The sequence below is a fragment of the Chiloscyllium plagiosum genome, chromosome 18 (assembly GCF_004010195.1).
Source record: "Chiloscyllium plagiosum isolate BGI_BamShark_2017 chromosome 18, ASM401019v2, whole genome shotgun sequence".
Lineage (NCBI taxonomy): Eukaryota > Metazoa > Chordata > Chondrichthyes > Orectolobiformes > Hemiscylliidae > Chiloscyllium > Chiloscyllium plagiosum.
In genome coordinates, this window is record NC_057727.1 from 30249098 (window position 1) to 30274574 (window position 25477).

At 39.3% G+C, this 25477-nt stretch overlaps 1 protein-coding gene across 1 annotated transcript in view; it reads left to right on the top strand.

The window, feature by feature from the left end:
- The window catches only part of cacna2d3a (calcium channel, voltage-dependent, alpha 2/delta subunit 3a), a 645952-nt gene that overhangs the window by 356006 nt on the left and 264469 nt on the right, over positions 1 to 25477 (top strand). Inside the window, exons 17-20 of the mRNA XM_043708636.1 lie at positions 13343 to 13426; positions 14775 to 14846; positions 16423 to 16484; positions 16590 to 16657. Of these exons, the coding sequence (XP_043564571.1) occupies positions 13343 to 13426; positions 14775 to 14846; positions 16423 to 16484; positions 16590 to 16657 (286 nt within the window). The remainder of the gene's footprint in view (positions 1 to 13342; positions 13427 to 14774; positions 14847 to 16422; positions 16485 to 16589; positions 16658 to 25477) is intronic.

Consider the following 25477-nt stretch of genomic DNA (forward strand, 5'->3'; position numbering starts at 1 on the left):
TGGGTCTGACGAGGGAGTCACGGAGGGAATGGTCTTTACGGAATGCTGATAGGGGAGGGGAGGGAAATATATCCTTGGTGGTGGGGTCCGTTTGGAGGTGGCGGAAATGACGGCGGATGATGCGCTGTACATGTAAGATGTATACTACTAAGCAATTATTTATTTACATTTCCATCCAACTGTCTAAACACAAAGAAAAAGACATGTAAGGCAGACCTCACCCAAACTAAATTCCAGTTCTGAGGTAATTTCTTTGCTTATTTCTTATATAGTCAATGTGTGACCACCTCTCAGATGGTTTGATAAATATACAAATCATGAGAACCCTACTCAACCTTGTATCAGGTCTTGCACAAAAACTTAGGCAAGGTCTCATGGTATTAAATCACTGGTATTGTCCCTATCCCTGGGCCATAAGTTCCAGGTTCAAGGCCCCACCACAGGATCTAATGCCCAAAGCAGTTGACTATTGATCTGTAGATCCTTTTGATACCCTATGACATGTGATAAGAGCTGGAAATTTTCCAGGTCTGCCAGAACCATCTGGTGGTCACATCTAACATGCTGCATGTTAAAAGACTCCATGTGCAACTTATTGCAATGAAGACATGTCAGCCTTGTTCTGAAAGACAATTACATACATCAACAAACTTCTGTTTGTATGTTATATATTTGGCCACAATTCCCTTGTGAAAAAACTTTATCCATTATGGTGAACATTGTTCAAAATCAGATCAGATTGTTGAAGAACTTCCTTGAAATATGGAAACCTACCATTCATGATTTATAAAGGCCATTGTTTCTTTCAAAAGCACTTTTTAAAAAATAAATTGGAAATGAAGAATAGTCGATCTATGAAACAACTAAGCTATTTTTAAAATAACTTATTTTACTTTATATTAATTTCCCCCAAATCTATTCTGTCCCTATAGCTTTCTCAGAAATGTTAATGACAACTAAGTATCTTAATAATAGAAGTTCAAGTAACAAAATAGAGAATGTGGAAAACAAGATCATGCTCCATTTCTTTTAGCCACAATTTAGGGGACTAGATCTTCCAACTTCACCAAATCTATGTTCCTAATATCTAAACAATATCTTTTTGTAATTGATATTCATATTGCTGAGGAGCAGGTACGACATTATTTCATTTTTGTGTATATCTTAAATTAATGTTTGTTTTGATAAGAATTGCAAACATTTTGTGAAATATAACAACTGGTAATATGGGCAGAGGAAATGGGTGACCAATAGAGGTGTAACTGAATTCTTCCTCAATGAATTAGTATATTATATAATTGATCATGGGTCCCTGTATGAACCAGCAGAGTTACAATGAGATGGACAGGAAACAACCACTTAGTTAATCCAGTTAAAGTTAGGACCATGTTTTCAGGGATATAAATCCAAGGGTGGACACTTATTGCCAAGCAATAGTGAGAATATGATCCAAAACGCAGGCCATTCAGAAGCAAAAATGTAAAGAATATAATCTCTAAACTGAAAAACAGTCCTGTAAAAGGGTGTTTAGATGTTATTATCATAGTAGTACAGGGCATTGCTCTTGGGATTTATTCCAACTAGCAATTGTATTTTCCAGCAAAAGTGTAATGAATTTAATTGTCCATCAACCTGGTCATTGGGCAGAATGTTGCACCTTGCAGGAAAATATTGTATTCCACCATCATTGTGAGTGGCATGGTGGCTCAGTGGTTAGCACTGCTGCCTCATAGTGCCAGGGACTTGGGTTCAATTCCACCCTCAGGTGACTGTCTGTGTAGAGTTTGCGCATCTTTCCTGTGTCTGCATGGGTTTCCTCTGGGTGCTTGACTTTCCTCCCACAATCTAAAGATGGATGGGCTAAATGGATTGGCCATGGGAAATGCAGTTACAGGTATAGAGTAGGGCGGTGGGTCTAGGTGGGATGCTCTTTGGAGGGTTGATGTAGACATGATGAGCCAAATGGCCTACTTCCACACTGTAAGAATTCTATGATCACCTGCTATTAAGAGATCTCTAATCAGCTGAGCTGTTTGAGAATGCTGGTGTCATATCTCATCAAGTAGGCTATAAACCTTGAGTGTACATCCCGAACCAAGGGAGAAATGTATGGGAATGCTGAAAAAGCTCAGCAGGGATGCAGCCAGACCTCCTGATCATTTACAGCATTTGCTGTTTGTATTTCAGATTTCTAGCATTCTACTGTGTTTTGCTTTTGGAGAAATAAATAAAGAAAGATATCTAACTTAAGACATGGAAAATGAAATGGGGTTATAAAAAGTGAAAATAAAAAGCTAAAATGTAATTATTTATTATAGTTACCTAAGTGAAAAATTGTTTTAATATTAAGTGCGAATGGAATTAATTAGTTCTTGTTGTGGATGAGGGCAGACTGCCATCTTGTGGCTTTCTGTGATTTATGTGTTTACCTTTGAACAGAAGTGTTCCTTATCCAACAAAAAGAACTATATTGAATATTGACAAGGGAGAAGTGATGCATATTACATGTTTAGAAACGTTGAAGCAGGAATGGAATAAGGAAATCATACAAAGATGGAAATAGGTGGTATTTCCACTGAAGAAAATATGAGGCTAGGTGCTCAACCTAGAGTTGAACAGAACATCAAGGTTCTGAATTCTGGTTGAATCTAAAAGAGAAGCCATGTAGGAGGATGGAGTCAATGGAAAAAGTATTGATTTTATTGTGAAATCAAAGACAATGGCTTCACTTTTCCCTACTTTTAATATAGAATCACTGAAGATGGTCATTTGGCATATCATCTGAGTGCTGACTCTTTGAAAGAACAACCTATTCAATTCCACTCCTCTGCTCATTGCCTGTTGTCTTACAAACTTCTCCTTTTGAGTATATTTCCAGTTCTCTTTTGCACATGGTCATTGAATTAACATCTATTATGTTTTCAGATAGTGAATTTCAGATGACAACAACTTTCTGCTTAAAAAAAAGTTCTGCTCATTCCCCACCCACACCAGATATTTGCCAATTATCTGAAACCTGTCAGATTCATCTATAGAACCATAAGGTGTAGGAGCAGATGTAGACTATTTGACCCATTAAGTCCACAATGTCATTCAATCATGGCTGATATGTTTCTGAACCACATTCTCCTGCCTTCTCCCCCAAACCCTTGAACCCCAGAAAGGTACAGGGTTGTTTCAGCATGGTTTTGAATCAGGAACTTTTTGAGTTAGACAAATGTGATAACCACTACATTGCAGAACCATATGTTCTGGTTATTTTGAATACTTCTGTCAAATCTAAAATTAACTTTCTTATCTTTACGGAGAATGATTCCAGATTCTCTACTCACTCCATATAACTTATCCTGAAAATCATCTGGTAAATATTCCCTGCACATCCCCTGACTTTCTTCTTAATATGTGGTGGCCAGATTTAGACACGGTACTTTAGCTTAGACTAATTAGATAAATGGATGGACAGATGGCAGTATAATTATTGTGCTGAAAAATAATCATGGCAGGTGCCAAATTGTAGTGACAGTAATTCTAATTCATGGCATAGTTGCAGGCAATCATTTTAAAAAAATATATAAAACATAGAACACAGAACATTACAGCGCAGTACAGGCCCTTTGATCCTTGATGTTGTGCCGATCTGTGAAACCAGTCTAAAGCCCATCTCATCCATACCGTTCCATTATCATCCATATGTTTATCCAATCACCTTAATGTTGACAAGTCCACTACTGTTGCAGGCAGGGCATTCCATGCCCTTACTACTCTCTGAGTAAAGAACCTACCTTTGACATCTGTCCTATATGTATCACCTCTCAATTTAAAGTTATGTCCCCTCATGCTAGCCATAACCATCTGAGGAAAAGGCTCACACTATCCGCCCTATCTAATCCTCTGATCATCTTGTATGCCTCCATTAAGTCACCTCTTAACTTTCATCTCCCTGACGAAAACTGCCTCAAGTCCCTCAGCCTTTGCTCATAAGACCTCTCTCCCACAGTAGGCAACATCCTGGTAAATCTCCTCAACACCCTTTTCAGTGCTTCCACACCTTTCTTATAATATGCCAACCAGAACTGTATGGAGTACTCCAAGTGCGGTCTCACCAGAGTTTTATATAGCTGCAACATGGCCTCATGTTTCCAAAACTCAATCCTTCTACCAATAAAAGCTAACACACCGTAAACCTTCTTAACAACCCAATCAACCTGGGTGGCAGCTTTTAGAGATCCATGCACATGGACACCGAGATTTCTCTGCTCATCCACACTACCAGGAGTCTTACCATTAGCCTGGTACTCTGTATTCCTGTTACTCTTTCCAAAGTGAATCACCTCACACTTACCCACATTAAACTCCATTTGCCAGCTCTCAGCCCAGCTCTGCAGCTTATCTATGTCCCTCTGTAACCTGCAACATCCTTCAGCATTGTCCACAACTCTACCAATTTTAGTGTCATCCACAAATTTAATAAGGGGAGAAAGTGAGGTCTGCAGATGCTGGAGATCAAAGTTGAAACTTTATTGCTGGAACAGCACAGCAAGTCAGGCAGCATCCAGGGAACAGGAGATTCGACGTTTCGGGCACAGGCCGAAGAAGGGCCTGTGCCCGAAACGTCGAATCTCCTGTTCCCTGGATGCTGCCTGACCTGCTGTGCTGTTCCAGCAATAAAGTTTCAACCACAAATTTAATAACCCATCCTTCTATACTGTCATCCAGATCATTGATAAAAATGATAAACAGCAGTGGCCCCAAACAGATCCTTGTGGTACACCACTAGTAACTGAACTCCAGGATGAACATTTCCCATGTCGTCTTATAGCGAGTCAATTTCTGATCCAAACCATTAAATCACCCTCAATCCCATGCCTCCATAATTTCTGCAATAGCTTGCCATGGGAAACCTTATCAAACACTTTACTGAAATCCAACCCTGTTACATCCACTCCTATCTTTGCAATCCTTTCCTCTACATCTCTGGAACTATTCAGACGCCTATAGAAAACTCCCAGCAGGGTGGCCTACGTTTATTTTTAAATAAACGTAGAGCTGAATCTTCTGCTTTTTTGGCTAAGAGTGAGTTGCGCCATATTTGTTGAAGTGATTCTCACCCCAAGATCCAGCAAGATTTCTTGCCGTGTCTAATATAAATACACTTCATGTACCTATATTATGCCAGTGAAGTCCCTCATGTCTTCATCTTACCACCACCATTTACAGAATAGGGTGTCAATCACTAGATACCTGCTGAAGGACCAATGCCCTTGATAGTGACACCATACGTAAAAGTCCACTATGCACCCAGATGAGCACTAGAATCCCAGAGCTTGAATCTGAAGACAACAGAGAAGGGTGTGATGGTGGTACGATTCTCTGACAGAAACCTGGAGGGGTTGGTGCAAACAAGGGATGTCATTTCCTGGAGGACAGGCAGAGGAGGCTGTGCTGCCAGATCCTGTCAGCCTGGTCTGAGATCAGCCGCCAGTTCAGTGTTGTCCCAAACATCCAGAGGAATTGTCATTAGTGGTGTAAGGTCAATGACCTTCTCCCTTCTGCTAGGGTAAGTTCCATACTCTTTTCTCTTCAAATTGTTCTCACCGACCCATCTCCTGAGACCACAAATTGTGCATGTCTTCAGCTCTGACTACTCCTTTTGTCAGGACATCTCACCTAGACCAAAAATAACAGCTATGCCACTGACTTTCATCTCCTTAATACCTGCTTTTCTCACATTTCAGGAAGGATTTGGCAGAGTCAGGATGGTTAGTAGGCTGCCCACCGTCTGGCTACTCACTCCTGTGTGGGCAAGATCCTGTCTCTGTATGCCTGAATGGCTGACCCAGCATGTCCAGGCCCCTGGACTGGTATCAGATGCTATTTTTGACTGACAGTGCCAAGACCGCCTGAATGAAGACTATCTCCTTTGACTTGAGTGAGGACTGCTGACAACCATGGCAAGCTTCCTGGCACTGTGTCTGCACTAATCATCACAGCAATATTGCATACTGTAAACCTTGTGTCTGTTGCTGAGGGGACAAAGCCCAAAAAGGCAAGGCAAAGCAATGCAAGCATGGATGCTGTGAGCATCCAGGTAGGCTCAGAGTGAGTGTACTCTATGGGGACAACCAAACAGGCTGGAGATGCAGTGTCTTACTCATTTGGCACATTTATTAAGGTAGGAAATATACAAATATTCACTACCTCCACCACCAACACACAGTGGCAGAAATGTGTACCATCTACAAGATGCATTGCAAAAATTTACCAAGGCTCCTGAGACAGTACTTTCCAAACTCACAACCAGTACCATTTAGAAGGACAAGGGATACATGGGAACACTACTATCTACGTGCTTCCCTGCAATATACTCACCATCCTGACCTGGAAATATATTTCCATTCCTTCAGTGTTGTTGAATCAAAATCCTGGAACTTCTCCCCAACAACATTTTGGGTGGACCCATGCCAAATGTACTGCAGTAATTTGAGAAATTCACCTTTTCAAGAGCAACCAGTTAAAGGAAACAAATGCTAGCTCAGCAAGCTAAATGTATTCATTAATGAATAAAACAAAACACAGTAAAAAGATATAAATGTGAGAAGAAGAATCATAAAGACAGTTCTTCAGGGCATTGAAAGCAATGGAGCTTGAAAAGACACACTGATAATGACATGAGGCTGAATATATAGGAGGCACAGGTTATAGATTTCAGGATGATTTGTAGTTAATGTAGAAATGAGTAAATCATTAAAAAAGAATTGGAGAGTTTGCAACTGCACTGTGATTAAGGGCTTATTCAATTTCCATTGTCAGAGTGGGAGAGGGAGCAAAAGTGAAAAATGTGCAGTTGTGGAAAAAATGGTTAGTAATACTTCAGTTTCACAGGAAGAATCTGTCATTAGACTTCAACAATATCTCATGTTTCCACACATCCAGGCTATGCCAAATGCCAAGGAAAATGGAATCAACATCATTGGCATGTTTATGGAACCCAAAAAGAGTTAGTTTGGTATTGTAATCATTACATTGAAAAACATTTTGGCTTATCCAGAGTCTTAAGTGGGAGATGCAGTTGGTGATGGTGACAACAGTCAATGTGGTCATTATCACAGATGATGATATAACTGATGGAGATGATGGAATTCTGGAGTCCACCACAGATAATAGTGTACACATGGAAGAATTAATGGAAAGCAGATTCTAGAAGAATAACAGAATGCTTTAATTCTGCGCGAGTAAATGAAGCCCTCCCATTTGGTATCTGAGGAGAAAAGTAAATTATGCCATTGAAGTTGGCCAGAGCAAATTATTTATTACAAGGAGTTTGCAGTTTCTTCTGAAATCCAGCATGAATTTAGTTCAGTAAGAGGACTGTGGAAAGAACCTCCATTTTTAATATTGAATAATCTACATCAAATTTTCAAAGTATCACACACTCGATGACCTGATGAAGGGACTCAACGACCTGAGCCTGGTACTGATGAAGGGCTTTTGCCTGAAATGTCGATTCTCCTGCTTCTTGGATGCTGCCTGACCTGCTGTGCTTTTCTAGCACCATACTCTTAAATAAAATTTTTAAAACTACTTATTGAGGGATTGGAGTAACAACATATACGAACATTTGGTATTTGCTGAGCATACAATAAGAGGTTAAGATTTAACAGGTAGGCACTGACAGATTACCTTCTTTGTCTGACCACAATCCCATGGCAGAGTAGTATAAAATTGAATGTGAAGAACAATTGAATTCCTGCATCACTTTTCCTTCAAGCATCAAGCTACACATAAATGATGGAGGTAGGGGGAAATGATGTCCAGTAAGCCCTTCAAATAGCCCATTTTGCACTCAGTTTACCAATGTTATAGCTTTGATTGGGAGGAAAGCACCGATGAGCAAGCCCTGCAACTCCACAAGCCATACCTATAGTACAGATGTTTTGATTTAATCTCCAAAATTGCCAAATTATATCTCTTTATTAGCAAACCAGAACAAGAAAAATTTCATCATGTTTCTTTAACAAATTCAAAAATGACTCGTATATTATAAATAAACTTATTCTATAAATGATTAGTAAAACTGGTTTAAAACTAAACTATATTCTAGAATTTAAAAAATCCCCTTAATCCCAAGCAAACATATTCATGACAAATAAAATAATGAGGTTTTGCAGGGATTGTATGTTTAAAAGGAAGACAAAAGAAATTAACCCTCCCCCCAGCCCTATATGCCAAGGATCTGAACTCAAATGATAAAATGGTTATGGTTCCTCAAGTTTCAATAAGATTGAAATACTGACCATTATAGAATGGTGGAAAATCTGTAGACCTGACCACACCTCAGATGAAAAGTCAGTTAGATTTAGATGTTTGAACAGAAGTGACAGTTCATTTTTCAGTGATTATGGGGTGGAGATACTGATATTCAAAGCTTTCTCAGATTCTCAGAAATTCTTCCCACAGAGACACTTGTGCACCTTATTTTACTGTAAAGTTCCACCTGACGTTTTTTAGCAGAGAGAGAGTCTTGTTTGTTGGAAGCTTTCGAGAGCTGTTCCTTCTATTGCCACATCTATGTTTTCTGGAAAAATATAAACCAACTCCAGATCAGTGTTGCTCGGCATCCTTCTATGCACAGGCCCCATCTCTTCCAAATCAAGTTTCTCCAACAATTGAAGTACTAAACCTAATCTCTTAACTTTCTTAAAAAGCTTTGCTTGTCTCCTTTCTAAAGTTACATGGCTTTTCAGTAATTATCAGGCAATTCACAATCCACATTATTGTTGGATATATACAAGAAATCCCTTCAAATCTTGGTAAACTCTTTTTAGTGCTGAATAATAGAACAGTTCCGTGTCGCAGTTCCTCATAGTCCATAGTCCATAGAGGGAGGCATGGTGGGTCAATGGTTAGCTGCCTTACGGTATAAGGGACCCAGTTTTGATTCCACCCATGGGGAACCTGTCTCTTTGCAGATTCTCCCCCTGTCTGTGTGGGTTAACTCCAGGTGCTCTAGTTTTCTCCCACAGTCAAAGATGTTCAGGTTAGGTGGATTGGCCATGCTAAATTGCCCATTGTCCAGGGATGTGTAGGGTAGGTAGATTAGCCATGAGAAATTGCAGGGTTACAGGGATAGAGTAGGAGTCTGAATGGGATGCTCTTCATAGGGCTGGAATGGAATTGATGGGTCAGGGGCCTGCTTCCACACTGTAGGGATTATATAATTCATTATATTTAAATATGTATTGCTAACACTAGTAATCCCAGGAATTAGCAGATGGTGAAAAAATTCCATTCAAATTCCCTTTAGAGAGAAAGAGCCAGGTAATACATACTCCCACCAGATTTCAGTCTCCCACATTTACCTGGCTTTAAAAAGTTAAAAATAACACAACATCAGGTTATAGTCCAACAGGATTAATTGGAAGCACGAGCTTTCGGAGCACTGCTCCTTCATCAGGTGGTAAAGGTGGTTTTCTAGGCTAGTGCTTCCAAATAAACCTGTTGGACTATTACTTGGTGTTGTGTGATTTTTAACTTTGTACAGCCCAGTCCAACACCAGCATCTCCAAATCATGATTACCTGTCTTTATTATCTTGGCTTTGTCTTTGATGTGAAAACTGTGTTTTAGGCCTGTCTTCAGGTTTTTCATCCCAACAGCTACAACTGTTTTCTCAATCGCTGTTGGATAGGTCCATCTTAATACTAGGAGCCTCATTCCTACATGGGTTGAGGGAAGTCCAGCCTTACAACTTTCAAACCGATTTCAAATTGTTACCTAGCTTAAAGAAACTACTGCTGCAAATGATGCTATTTGGCAATATGCCAATCTTCTGCGATTAAGAGATGTGTCTGCGAGAAAATAATGAATTCAGTCTCGGACCTAGTTGTAAAATTTCTGATGTCTGATGTAGGTTACAATGGAGAGTTGAAACTTTATTGCTGGAACAGCACAGCAGGTCAGGCAGCATCCAGGGAACAGGAGATTCGACGTTTCGGGCACAGGCCTTTCTTCAGGAATGTCCAGGCAAAGCAGACAGCAGAGACCGACACACTGAACACATGGCAAGTATCTCTGCTTAGTTATCATTCCCAGTGGATCCCTCACCAAATAAGAAAATGTCTCAGCATCCCATCCAGCTTTATCCTTTATGAGGTAAAGGAACGAGAGGCGGAGAAAACTTTGAGCAAGAGCCTGCTTGCTTGCTTTCTGTAACTGAACCTAGAACATAGCATTAGAGCTGGCAGCATCTGTGAAGAGAAACGTTTTGGGTCGACTGAGCCTCAGAACCCACAGATGCTACCATACCAGCAGAGTCTCTCCAACAATTTCTGTTTTTGTTTCTGATTTACAGCAGCCGCAGTTCTTTTGGCTTTTAACATATCATTAGGACTTGACAGAAATGTGGATGTAACAGCCCACAAGCTGCATCTTCTAACAGCCACACTGTAGGTATTTAGAACAATGAAAGGATCTTACACACATTACTGAAGCTAAGCTCCCAGCATCATAAGCCTTCACAAGCCATCAGCATTGAATAGTTCTTTGCGGAGATTAAACAAATGACTTATTTGTCTGACAGATGTTGTGCTTTGAAAAATATTTGCATGCTTCAGCAAAGCACTCAGATTTTATTGGCCAACCAGTCACCCAGCTTTTCTGCTCCTTCCCTCTTTGTCAGCTGGAACTCAGTCAGTCACATTTGCTTGTAAAGTCAGGCTCATTTGGGAATTAAAACACAACAGCGAATGCTGGAGATTGGAAACAAAACAGAAATTTCTGCAGAGACTCTGCTGATATGGTAGCATCTGTGAGAAGAAAGGACAGGAGTGGGAATTTGTGCTTGGAGTCCGAGGAGATAGGAGAGGTGCTAAATGAATATTTTTCATTAGTATTTACACTGGAAAGAGACAATGTTGTTGAGGAGAACACTGAGGTACAGGCTATTAGATGAGATGGGACTGAGGTTCGTAAGGAGGAGGTGTTAGCAATTCTGGAAAGTGTGAAAATAGATAAGTCCCCTGGGCCGGATGTGATTTATCCTCAGATTCTCTGGGAAGCCAGGAAGGAGATTGCAGAACATTTGGCTTTGATCTTTATGTCGTCATTGTCGACAGAAATTGTGCCAGAAGACTGGAAGATAGCAAATGTTGTCCCCTTGTTCAAGAAGGGGAGTAGAGACAACTTTGGTAATTATAGAGCAGTGAGCCTTACTTCAGTTGTGGGTAAAGTGCTGGAAAGAATTATAAGATATAGGATTTATTATTAACTAGAAAGGAACAATTTGATTAGGGATAGTCAACACAGTTTTGTGAAGGGCAGGTCGTGCCTCGCAAAGCTTATTGAGATGGTTGAGAAGATGAATGAGGGTATAGTGGTTGATGTGGTGTACATGGATTTCAGTAAAGCGTTTGATAAGGTTCCCCATGGTAAGCTGTTGCAGTAAATATGGAGGTATGGGATTGAGGGTGATTTAGTGGTATGAATCAGAAATTGGTTAGCTGAAAGAAGACAGAGAGTGGTGGTGGCAAATGTTCATCCTGGTGTTCAGTTATTAGTGGTATACCATAAGGATCTGTTTAGGGGCCACTGCTGTTTGTCATTTTTATACATGACCTGGATGATGGCGTAGAAGGATGGGTTAGTAAATTTACAAATGACTCTAAGGTCGGTCGAGCTGTGGACAGTGCTGAAGGATATTGCTGCTTACAGAGGGACATAGATAAGCTGCAGAGTTGGGCTGAAAGGTGGCAAATGGAGTTTAATGCAGAAAAGTGTGAGGTGATTCATTTTGGAAGAAGTAACAGTAATACAGAGTACTGGGGTAATGGTAAGGTTCTTGCAGTGTGGATGAGCAGAAAGATCTCCGTGTCCATGTACATAGATCCCTGAAAGTTGCCACCCAGGTTAATAGGATTGTTAAGAAGGCATATGAACCATGGGGTTATGTTGCAGCTGTAGGAAACTATGGTGTGGCCGCACTTGGAGTATTGCGTACAGTTCTGGTTACCACATTATAGGAAGGATGTGTAAGTTTTGGAAAAGATGCAGAGGAGATTTATGAGGATATTGTCTGGTATGGAAGGAAGGTCTTCTGAGGAAAGACTGAGTGACCTGAGGCTGTTTTCGTTAGAAGGAAGAGGTTGAGAGGTGACTTAATAGAGATGTGAAAGATGATCAGAGGATTAGATAGTGTTAGCAGAGAGAGACGTTTTCCTCGGATAGTGATGGCTAGCATGAGAGGACATAGCTTTAAATTGAGCGGTGATAGATATAGGACAGATGTCAGAGGGGTAGTTTCTTTACTCAGAGAGTAGTAATGGCGTGAAACTCCCTGCCTGCAACTGTAGTAGACTCACCGACTTTAATGTCTTTTTAAATGGCCATTGGATAAACATATGGATGATAATGCAACAATGCAGGTTAGTTCAGCTTCAGGCTGGTTTCACAGGTCAGCACAACATTGAGGGTCAGAGAGCCTGGACTGTGCTGTAATGTTCTGTGTTCTTTGAAAGCAAGATAATATTTCGAGTCTGGCGATTCTTCATCAGAACTGTTAACAGCTCAGGAAAGGTGGTAATATATTGAAGTGACGTTTGTGGGAAGGGGTTGGTCTTGCACAAGGTGACTTACTTGCCGATTTACTTCCTCCAACCTCAGTATCCAAGGCCTCAGGCACACCTTCCAGGTGAAGCAGCAGCTTACCTGCACTTCTCTCAACTCATTTATTTCATTCACTGCTCAGAATGTGGTCTCCTGTATATCGGGGGAGATGAAACACAGATTTGATGACCGCTTTGCTGAACACCTACACTCTGTCTGTAAAACATGACCCAGAGTTTCCCACTGCCTCCACTTCAACACACCACTGTGTTCCTACACCAACATTTCTGTCCCAGATCTGTTGCAGTGTTCCTTAACGCAAGTTCAAAGAACAACACTTCATTTTCCACTTTCTCCTGCTGAACACTCTCTGCTCATTCCTGAAGAAGGGCCTGTGCCCGAAACGTCGAATCTCCTGTTCCCTGGATGCTGCCTGACCTGCTGTGCTGTTCCAGCAATAAAGTTTCAACTTTGATCTCCAGCATCTGCAGACCTCACTTTCTCCTCGTAGGTTACAATGGACACAGGTATGGCCTCCAGAAATGTGGCTCATTTCTTTTCCTTAATTACAAATGGAGCACATGGACCTGATCACTGATTCAAATGGTGATTGAGATACAAACAACAATAAAAATATCAATTTCCTTATCATTGTTTGTGTATATTTTATTTTGGATCAGACGGTTCAGAACTTAAAAATAAACTTAAAAGCTTAAACAAATGTTTTGTTTCTTTAAAAAAAGTATGAAGAAGGAAAAAGAAGGAGAAACCCCAATTACAAGAGTGTTGACCTCTCTGAACTGGAATGGGAAGACAAGGATAACATTGTAAGTCCCTATTTAGTTTTGATGTTCTTTAGATTGCAAGATCATAGGCCAAATTCTGTCAAAGCCAATAGGTTTCCATGGGAAATTAAACATTTTGGAGGGACCTAGACGCAAAGGTGATGTTATAGTCCTTTACAAAAAATTTGCAAAATGATTGACACTGTGACACAAAGAAATACTCAGCCCGATTCCAAGAACTTAATTTAAAAAAAGGCCTATGGAATGTCTTAAAGAAGGAAAGAGAGATTAAAAGACAGATAGATTTTAAAAGGCTACACTTAAAGGTTAGGACCTGGGCAACTGAAAGCACAACACGAATGATGGAGTGATTACAATTGGCAGTATTTGAAAAAAACAGAGTTGTAGAACAGAGACCTCAGACCTTTGCATCTGGAAGAAATTACAGAGATAGGGAGAATTGAGGCCTTGGAGCAATTTGGAAACAAAGATGAGTATCGTAAAAAAACAGCATCACTCAACAGGAAGCCAAAGCAGGTCAACAAGCATAGGGGAGATGGACAAGCTGGACTTGGTAAAAGTTGGGACATGGGAAACAGAGATTTGATTTACTTCTAATTCATGAGGGTAGAATGAGGGAAATTGGCCCAGATGCATTATAATAATCAGGTCTAGAAGTAACAAAAGCCTGGAAAATAATTTCAACAACAAATAAACTGAGATAAGGACAGTCGGGCAATGTTACAACAATGGGAATAGGTGGCCTTTGTGATGGTGCAGACATGTGTCTGGAAGCTCATCTTGGAGTGAACAAAATATCAAGGTTGCCAACAGTATGGGTCTGTCAAAGACAGGTGCCAGGGAGGGTGATAGTTTTGGGCAGAAGGGAATGTAATTTGTGACAGGGCTTGAGGGCAATGCTTTCTATCTTCAATATTTAGTTGGAGAAATTTTCAGCTCATCCAGAACTAGACTTTATAATAGCTAAGGTTATGAAAAACATAGAATAAAATAAAATATAGACAACTTGACAATCAAATTTAAAATAAAGGCGTTTGAACCTTAACCAGTAAATGTTGTTTCAGTAGATCAGGTATATCTAGTTGAGGTACTGCTGCTTCATCTCATAAGCATGTACTCTGATGAATTCCCATGAACAAACTCACCCCCAGAAAACTTAATTTATCTTCTGAAATAGCATTACCTTAACAATAGGTAACATGAGTTTTAACATGAATTTTTCTCCCCATGTTAAGAAGCATCTTATAAGAGTAAAATATCAACTGAACCCATTTTGTTCAATTGTAGACCACTGTCATTAGTAAAAGCAATAATTCACTTTCCCTACAGAGCTTCTATGAGAGTATTAATAATTTACATTATTTTATAGCTGCGTAATGGTATGGTAAATCGGAAAACAGGAAAATTTTCCATGGAAGTGAAAAAGACAGTAGAAAAAGGGGTAAGTAATTTCTTTCTCTCTGATTAGATGAAAAAAATTAACTTTTTAATAAGACATTCAATTATTTATGCTGGAAGTTCTCCTCATACCTTTAAAGAAGAAAATAGTCATTCACTCATGAATGCTTTGCTTTATTAAATGGTACACCAATGAATCTCGAATTGTTGAGAGAATAAAAGGTAAGATAAAGTACCTTTTTTTGAATTGAAATCTTTTGTATTGTATGCTGTTAGAAATTCACATCAAATATCTGAATGGTAGTGATAACACTTTTACAGGTCAAAACAAAAAGAAAAAGAGCAATTTTAAAATAACCCATTTTGTAGGAAATTGTCAGGATCCAATTTGCTGCCTGCTTTATGCCCTATCTGATTTTACTATGTAGTGACTTCAATGGAAGTTAAATGATATTAAAGCAAAAGAGAACATTTTGTGTTGATTCAACATGATTTTGCCAGAAATGGAAAACAGCATTTTAAAAGAAAGATCCGAGATATTTTAATTATTTCCATGGGTTAGAGATGTCTAGGTGGAGACTTAGCGGAGGTTTTTAAACATTCTACAATTTTTAATAGGGATAAATTCCTCTAGTTAGCACCAAGGAATTATCAATGTAGAACTATCACTAAAACAATTCTTAGAGGCATATAAAGTGGTTAGAGCAGAAACCATTGCACCTTTGAAGAGAAAATTGAATGAAACTTTGAAGCAGAGCAAGCTACAAGGCCATGTTTAGATTGCTAGCAGTGGTATTTTTGTTGGATTGCTTCAGCCACATTCTGGCACAGTCAGGGCAGACTAAATAACCCTCTTCAGTGCGGTGAACATTTATCTTTCTTTCCAACTGAATATATTTTATATAAATCCTATAGCCAATTCAAAAACATTGACATTATTTAAAACGTGTTTCCAATGCTGATGTACAATTGTCTTCTGTATTTTTATAAGATTGTGTTATAATTATCACTTTTGTGTAAATAGAACTTCTAATAGGCAAATTTTATGTAAGAATGCTTAAAACACTCAGATTACAATCCAGTATTCACTGATATTACACAGGCAACAGCCCAGTCAAGTAAATGCTCAAAAAGAATGTAGTACAAGTGCACTAAACACTTGCAGGTGAATTTTGCTCTTTCTGTATTGATTTATCCACACCACTTGGCAAGTACATGTTCCAAGGATATGTTCTGGTGGAGAAAGGCAAGATTAAAGCTATGATTTAGGATGCTGGCTTAATAATAATGTACAGAATATATAGCTGTGTTCAAACCACTTTTTCTTTTTGAGTCATATTGTTAAGATTCCATTTTATGTTGGTTTAGGGTTTCTTCCTTAGTACCATCAATGATACAAATGTGCTTTTCTGGACCATATAAATATATTTTTAAAGTAACAGATTTACTGAAATTGCAATTATGTTTGCAGCAAAGGTACCAGAAGAGTTGCATAAATCTTCTGTAATGGGCAAAAGATTTACAAGTATTAAAACAAGAGCACATATCAGGCTTTCAAACAACCTCTACTCATTTATAAAGTGCCAGTTACTACTACTGTGTTTTATTTTTCATGTTAGAAGCGAGTCTTAGTGATGACAAATGATTACTATTACACAGACATCAAAGGCACTCCATTCAGGTAGGTTTCATTATTTGCCTTGTTCTCTAAGATTCTTTGGAATTAAAAACAATAAGAGTATTTTTGATAACATCATCTAATTTTTTTGCAATCTACTCTGTACAGTCTAGGTGTGGCTTTATCCAGAGGACACGGCAAGTACTTTCTCCAAGGAAATGTTACACTGGAAGAAGGTATGATTTAAACTATGACTTGGAGCAAAATATTTGTAACAGAGAGGAGTAGATTGCTCTGCTGATGGGGTAACTTCAGAAAATCATCTAAATCAACTTTGATCATCTTTGACCTGAAAGTAGAAAGAAAATGTTGTAATTTATTTACAATATCTGTGGGATCCATAATTGTTTTAAGAATGTCTGAAAAGAACTCGAGCTTACATCAAATGGAAAGACATCAATCGTAATTTTCTTCAATAATGAGAAACACTTTTTTCATGTCACCTGGCAACTCTTGACCTGGAATTAGTACCAATCATACAGGGGTTATGACAGACAAAAAGAGATCAAACGCAAAGGAGAGATAAAAGCACAATAATTGAAGGGTGAGAGTGATCAGTACACAGATACAGGTGCAAAGAGAATTCATAAATGACCTGGAAAATGGGCCACAGGATTTATGTGAGAATAAGCCTGCAAATCTCTCCAAAAAGAGCAAGTTTTTTTGGGAGTAAGAGGAAAAATAGATACAGACACCCATGTGGAAGTGAACAAGCTAAAAGAAAGTATATCTTAAAATGTGGTGCAAATAGCTTCATCATGTATAGGAGCTATACGTTTGTACAAAAGCAACGGATGATGAGTCAGCTGCTGTTGGGCAGTTATCAAGGTACTATGGAAAGCTATAACATGACCTAATTTAGAGTGGACATGCGCAATTTTGGTCCTAACTGTATCTGGAGACCTCAGATAGGGTATCTGCTGGTAAATGAACGTTGAGGGCCAAATCAATTGAGTTGGAATGTAACGTGTGAGATTACACATTTTTGCCACATTTATGCAGTGAGTTGCTATAGTTTTGTAAGACATATCCTACTAATACCTGCCATATAAAGTGAAGTTTCTCTTTTTGAAATATTATTTGCTTATTGATTCATGTTTGTTCATGTCAAAGAAAAAAAGTTACAAAAAATGAAGCCTCATTGGTAATTTTTTACTTTGGGGGGTGATGAAGAAACTTTAGTTATTTTGGTTTACACATGGGTATCACAATGAAACTGAGGGTCTGAGTCAGGAATTGAATCAAGAAACTGTAAACTTCCTGTGTTTAAACAAACAAGATTGCGCATTTGTTTTTCTTGTATTAGCATATGAATGTGCTTACCTTTGAGCCTCAAGCGGTGTTGATAGTAACAAAATAGTTGATAAAAGGTGATTTACAGCCTTTAGCAGGACACATGGGGATTAATAGAAGAACAGGAACAAGAGAGACAGAAACCTTGAAGAAGATAATGCCAAACCTGCTGAGTTTCACCAGCCACTTCCTGTTTTTATTTCAGATATCCACCATCTGCAGTATTTGACTTTTGCTGTCAAAAATTCTTCTATTTCCTCCTCCCTCATGTGACAATATACTTATGCCTTTATGGTCAATGCTTTTCACTTCAACAACTCCTCGGTAACATTTTCTACATCATGAACCTGCTTGGGTAGTAAAGAATTCCTGTGAATTCTGTGTTGGATTGATCGGTGACCATCCTATATTTATCATCTCTTGTTTTGGCCTCCTGTACAAATTGAAAGAAGTTGTCAAAGTGTACCCTATTCAAAATCCTAAAATCTCTCATTAGATTACCTCTCTGCCTTCTCCTTTCTAAAGTAAAGAGCCTCGGTCTGTCAAACCATCCCTAATTATTAATATTATTATCTCCATTATCATAGGCAAAGGTGATTGTCTTTCATGTGTCCAAAGATGGGTGATGAGTTCCATTTGGGAACTGCAAACTTTATGGCATGTCGGAGATTTGTTGTCTTGTGGAATGGATGGTTGTGTATTATTAGTTCACATCATGGATTTTTCATCACTCTTGATTGTTCTCTTTATTTTGCCATCCCTGTGTCTCAAAATGCTACAATCCTTCCCACAGTTTTTGCCTCCATTTGGTTTGGTCTCCTAGGAAGTGATGAAAATGTATATCCTGAACTGCTGAGAAGAAGAAGACTTGGTTCATGATAATACATGAGCAGTAATTAAATTAGATTACCTACTGTGTGGAAACAGGCCCTTCGGCCCAACCAGTCCACACTGACCCTCCGAAGAGTAACCCACCCAGACCCATTTCCCTCTGACTGATGCACCTAACACTACGGGTAATTTAGCATGGCCAATTCACCTGACCTGCACATCTTTGGACTGTGGGAGGAAACCAGAGCACCCGGAGGAACCCACGCAGACATGGGGAGAATGTGCAAACTTCAAACAGACAGTTGCCCGAGGCGGGAATTGAACCTGGGACCCTTGTGCTGTGAGGCAGCAGTGCTAACCACTAAGCCACCGTCATCTTGTTCATGGACCCAATACAGAGCAGATGTTAAGATGAGAGTGAAACAAGATTGTCTCATTGCCCCCATTCTCTTTTTCAAAGTTAAAAATCACACAACACCAGGTTATAGTCCAACAGGTTTATTTGGAAGCACTAGCTTCCAGAGCGCTGCTCCTCCTTCAGCTGGTTGTGGAGTATAAGATCATAATTTCAGTTACATCACACCGTAAACTTTTGCTATAAGTTCTGTGTCTTACGATGTTATACTCCACAACCATCTCATGAAGAAGCAGCGCTCTGAAAGCTAATGTTTCTAAATAAACCTGTTGGACTATAACTTGGTGTTGTGTGATTTTTAACTTTGTACACCTCAGTCCAACACCGGCATCTCCAAATTATGACTCTCTTTTTCAACCTTCTTAGCTGCTGTACTCCAATTTTTGTCATTATTTCATGGTTGGAAACCACAGGGTTTTAAACTGTCTATTTAATTCCAAGGTAAGAAACAAAATCCTTAAAATTCCTTCCTGCAGAAAAGTCTTAAAGGGAAGAGTGACCAGACAGAGGTCATTGTGCACATTGATCCCAATAACAAAGGTAGAGGAAGGGATGAGGTTCTACAGAGAGAATATAGGAAATTAGGTAAGGGGTTAAAAAGCAGGAACTGAAGGGTAATAATTTCTAGATTACTCCTGGTGCCATATGACAATGAGAGTAGAATAGGAAGATAGGGCAGGTGAATCCATCATTGAGAAATTGGTGCAGGAGGCAGTGATTCAAGTTTTTGGATCATTGGGATCTATTCTGGGGCAGAAGTGATCTTTATAAGATAGGTTGCACCTGAACTGGACTGAATGGGGATCAATATCTTGGTGGGAGATTTGCTTAGGCTACTCAGGGGGCTTTAAACTAGAATTGGGGGGGTTGGGAGTAGAGATGGGGGGGAATTGAAAGTAGTAGTGAGAAAACAAAGAAGGTTGAGGCTGCTCCAGTAGTTAAGGGGAGCAAATTAGCTAAACAAGATTGACAAGAGCAAGGTAGAAAACTGAGCAAGACTGATGAATGAAACTGTATTTACTTCAATGCAGGAGGCCTGACAGGTAAGACAGAAGAATTCAGGGCATGGATGGGAACTTGGGACTGTGATATGATGAAGAGCTTATGCTCGAAATGTCAACTATTCTGCTCCTCCGATGTTGCCTGACCGGCTGTACTTTCCAGCACCACACTCTTCGACTGGGATATCAAAGGTTTCACTGAAGTCACATGACATCAGGTTATAGTCCAACAGGCTTATATGAAAACACAAGCTTTCGGAGTGCAGTCCCTTCATCAGATAAAGTGAGACAGAAGAGCACATAGAAACAGAATTTATAGGCAGATAGAGCAAGGGCAGACAGTTAAATTGCCTGTAGTGTTGGGTGAAGGGGTAAATGTAGGGGAATGGGTCTGGGTGGGTTGTGCTTCGGCAGGTCGATGTGGACTTGTTGGGCCGAAGGGCCTGTTTCCACACTGTAAGTAATCTTAAAAAAAAATCTGTAAGAATAATAAGGTTGTAATGTAGGGAATTTTAACTTTCCAAACATAGATTGGGATTGCCATAGTGTAAAGCGTTTGGATGGGGAAGAATTTATGTGTTCATGAAACTTTTCTTATTTAATATATAGATGTACCCAGTAGAGAAGGAACAAAACTTGATCTTCTCTTGGGAAATAAGGCCGCTCAAGTGGTATTAGTTGGGGAGCACTTTGAAGCCAGTGATCTTAATTCTATTAGTTGTAAAATAGATATGGAAGTAGATACGCCTGATCTTAGAGTTGAAGCTCTAAATTGGAGTAAGGCCAATTTTAATGGTATTAGACAGGAACTTTCAAAAGTTGATTGGGGGAAGTTTTTCACAGGAAAAAGGACATCTGACATCTTTAAAAGCAAGATAACAAGAGTTCAGGGGCAGCATGTTCCTGTTAGTGTGAAGGACAAGGCTGGTAGGTGTAGGGAACAATGGAGGTCCAGAGATATTGAGGCTCAAGTCAAGAAATAGAAGGAGCATATAACAGATATCGACAGCTGGGATTGAGTGAATCCTTGGAGGAGTATAGGAGGGATAGGAGTACACTTAAAAGGGAAATCGGGAGGGCAAAAAGGGGACATGAGATTGCTTTGACAAATAAGGTTAAAGAGAATCTGAAGAGATTCTATATGTATATCCGATACATAGCAAAAGAGTAACTGGGGAGAGAATAGGGCTCTTGCCCAAAATATCGATTCTCCTGCTCCTTGGTTGCTGCCTGACCTGCTGTGCTTTCCAGCACCACATCGTTGGCTCCTTAAAGATCAGCAAAACTGAAAATGTGTGGAACCACAGGAGATGGATGAGATACTTAATGAATACATTAACAGCAAACGAGTAACTAGGGAGAGAATAGGGCTCCCTAAAGATCAAAAAAGTGTGAATCTGATGGATGGGAGATACTTAATGAATGTTTTGGGTCAGTATTCACGTGGAGAAAGACATAGAAGTTAGGGAAATTGGGAAAATAAATTGTGACGTCTTGAAAGGAATCCACTTTAAAGAAGAGGAGGTGCTGGAGGTCTTAAAACAGATAAAGATACAGAAATCCCTGGGACCAGATCAGGTATGTCCCAGAACATTGTGCAAGGCTAGGGAGGAGATTGCCAGGCTTCCTGCAAAGATATTTGTCTCATTGACAGTCATTGGTAAGGTGCCAGAAGACTGGAGGGTGGCTAATGTGCCAGTGTTGAAGAAAGGCTGCAAGGAAATGCCGGGGAATTATAGACCAGTGAGTCTGACATCATTGGTGGGTATGTTGTTGGAGAGGAATCTGAGAGATAAAATTTACATGTATTTACGTGGTAAGGCAAAGACCAATTAGGGGTAGTCAGCATGGCTTTGTGTGTGGGAAATTGTGTCTCACAAATTTGATTGCTTTTTTTTAAGAGATTACCAAAAAGATAAATGAAGGCAGAGCGGTAGACATCAACATGGACTTTAGCAAGGCCTTCAATAAGGTCCCACGTGGTAGATTGGTTCATAGAGTTAGATTACATGGGATCCAAGGAGAGATAGCCAACTGGATACAAAAATTGGCATGATGATAGAAGACAGAGGGTGGTAGAGTATTTTTATTTGAACTGAAGTCATGTGACTGGCGGTGTGCTGCAAGGATCGGTTCTGGGTCCGTTGTCGTTTGTTATTTATATCAATGATTTGGATGAGAATATAGGAGAAAAGGTGAGTCAATTTATGGATGACACCAAAATTGGTGGCATTGTAGACTGTGAAGAAGGTTATCTAAGAGCACAATGTGATTTTGGGCAAAATAGGCTGACAAGTGGCAGATGGAGTTTAATTTAGATAAATGAGATGTGGTGCATTTTGTTAAGGCAAACCATAAGACCATAAGACCATAAGACATAGGAGTGGAAGTAAGGCCATTCGGCCCATCGAGTCCACTCCGCCATTCAATCATGGCTGATGCGCATTTCAGCTCCACTTACCAGCGTTCTCCCCGTAGCCCTTAATTCCTCTAGACAACAAGAATCTATCAATCTCGGCCTTGAAGACATTTAGCGACCCGGGTTCCACTGCACTCCGTGGCAATGAATTCCACAGGCCCACCACTCTCTGGCTGAAGAAATGTCTCCGCATTTCTGTTCTGAAATGACCCCCTCTAATTCTAAGGCTGTGTCCACGGGTCCTAGTCTCCTCGTCTAACGGAAACAATTTCCTAGCATCCACCTTTTCCAAGCCATGTATTATTTTGTATGTCTCTATTAAGTCTCCCCTTAATCTTCTAAACTCCAACGAATACAATCCCAGTATCCTCAGCCGTTCCTCATATGTTAGACCTGTCATTCCAGGGATCATCCGTGTGAATCTCCGCTGGACACGTTCCAGTGCCAGTATGTCCTTCCTGAGGTGTGGGGACCAAAACTGGACACAGTACTCTAAATGGGGCCTAACCAGAGCTTTATAAAGTCTTAGTATTACATCTCTGCTTTTATATTCCAACCCTCTTGAGATCAGAGACAACATTGCATTCGCTTTCTTAATCACGGACTCAACCTGCATGTTTACCTTTAGAGAATCCTCGACTAGCACTCCCAGATCCCTTTGTGCTTTGGCTTTATTAATTTTCTCACCATTTAGAAAGTAGTCTATGCTTTTATTTTTTGCCAAAGTGCAAGACCTCGCACGAGGCCTGGCTTGCACAGTTAATGGTTTGAACTGGGGAGTGTTGTTGAACAAAGAGACCTAAGGGTACAAGTTCATACTTCCTTGAAAGTGGCATTGCAGGTAGACAGAGTAGTGAAAAAGACATTTGACACACTTCCCTTTATTGGTCAGAGCTTTGAGTATAGGAGTTGGATGTCATGTTACAGCTGTATAAGACATTGGTGAGGCCATTTTTTGAATACTGCGTACAATTCTGGTTGTCCTGCTACAGGAAGGATGTTGTTAAACAGGAAAGGGTACAGAAAAAAATTACAAAGATGTTGCCGGGAAGGAAAGGTTTGAGTTATAGGGAGAGGCTGAATAGGCTGGGGCATTTTTCCCCTGGAATGTAGGAGACTGAGGGGTGACCTTTTGGAGTTTTATAAAATCATAAAGGGCATGGATAAGGTGAATAGCCAAGATTTTTTCCCAAGGGTAGAGTAGTCCAAATATAGAGGGCATATGTTTAAGGTGAGAGGGAAAAGATTGAAAAGAGATCTGAGAGACAACTTCTTCACGCAGAGGGGGGTGCCTGTATGCAGTGAGCTGCCAGAGCAAGTGGTGGAGTTTGGTACAATTACAATATTTAAAAGACATTTAGACTTGTACATGAATAGAAAAGGTTTCGAGGGATATGGTCCAAATATAGGCAAATGGGACACATTCAGTTTAGGACCAAAGGGTCTGTTTCAGTGCTGTGTGATCCAATGACTCCAATCACCTAGGTATCTGGACTTAGGGAAGAATGGGTTGGTTCTGCTAATTATTGAATAGAACTGTCCAAAATTGAAAGAAAAAGAATAAGAATGACAAAATAATGACTTAGAAGGATAGAGGTGAATAGTAGATGAAAAATCTCAAAGCTGTTTCTGGTTTGACAGCTGAACTTTACTGTGGACAAAATATCAGAAGCTGATCGGCCACCTGATATAAGTAAATGGAAGAGAAAATCAAGTGGAAGGCAAACGTTTAGGATGATTAACATGGAAAATTAAAATCAGCCTGTTATTTTCCTCTGGTTATGCCAACCAGTTTATTTGATTAAGGAGTATTACAGTAGTCATTTTCATAATCACAAATTCAGTAAAACGTCGATAAGGAAGAAAATGTATATTCTGCAGATCTACAAATTCTCTTTAAAGAGTGTCCAAAATTGTTAAAGATTTTAACAATTATTAGACATAAAACTCAAAGTGGCTTGGCATCTGTAAACCTTTGTAGTGAGCATATCCATATTGTTGATATTTTATGGAAATCTCTTCCTGAAAGTGAGATTTAAAGCATGTCTGTAAAAATATGAATACAATGAACTAAAATAATATGAGATTTCAGTGTTCACCCTCTCAGACTTTCAATCTCTCAGTCACCTTGTCTCATCCATCTTCAACAGTGCAGTCAATTGTGTACTAGCCAAGTGTTGTCGCTGTTATTTCATAGCTGGATTGACAAGGTGGAAATCAAGTTGATAAATTTATTGTAGTATTTATGTACAGTTCAACAGTGTAGACTTGACAGATGCAATGTAACTACCATTACACATTCTCAAAACATTTTCAAAAAAATCAATAAAACTATTCTAAGTGAAAATGGCAAATTAGGTAGTTGACCCATAGCACTGTGGAAAATTCAATCCTTCAATTTCTCAGGACATATGATCCCTATTGAGTACTAATTTTTAATTATAATTTCCATCCATTTCATACAGCATCTGGGCTACCATGAAAAATTCAAATATATGAGTGCTATTTTAAACGTTACTGATTATTATAGTGATACCAATTTAGTTCATAATTAAAAGATACAATCTGACTGACTATAAGACCAGATATAAATCTTTTGTGACAAATATTAGACCATACAGCCTTAATTATAAATGAAAGTTAGTTAAAATAAGTTATATTTACGCAGTAACTTTCACAACCACTGGACATCGCAAATGTTTTACACTGAATAAAATGCTTTGAAGTTTAATTTCTCATAACATAAAATGGGGGTGGCCTAGTTATAATAACCACTAGACTATTAAACCAGAAACTCAGCCACTATTCTACAGGTTTACAGGTTTAAACCCTCACAGATGCTGGAATTTGAATTCCATTTTTAAAAAAAACTAGAATTAAGAATTTACTAATGCTTGGGGAACTGGGTTTGAATCCTGCCATGGTGGAATTTGAATTCAATAATTATCTGGAATTATGGACTCATGACCATGATACCACTGTCAATTGATGGAAAAATCCACCTGGTTCACAAATGTTCTTTTGGGAGGGAAATCTG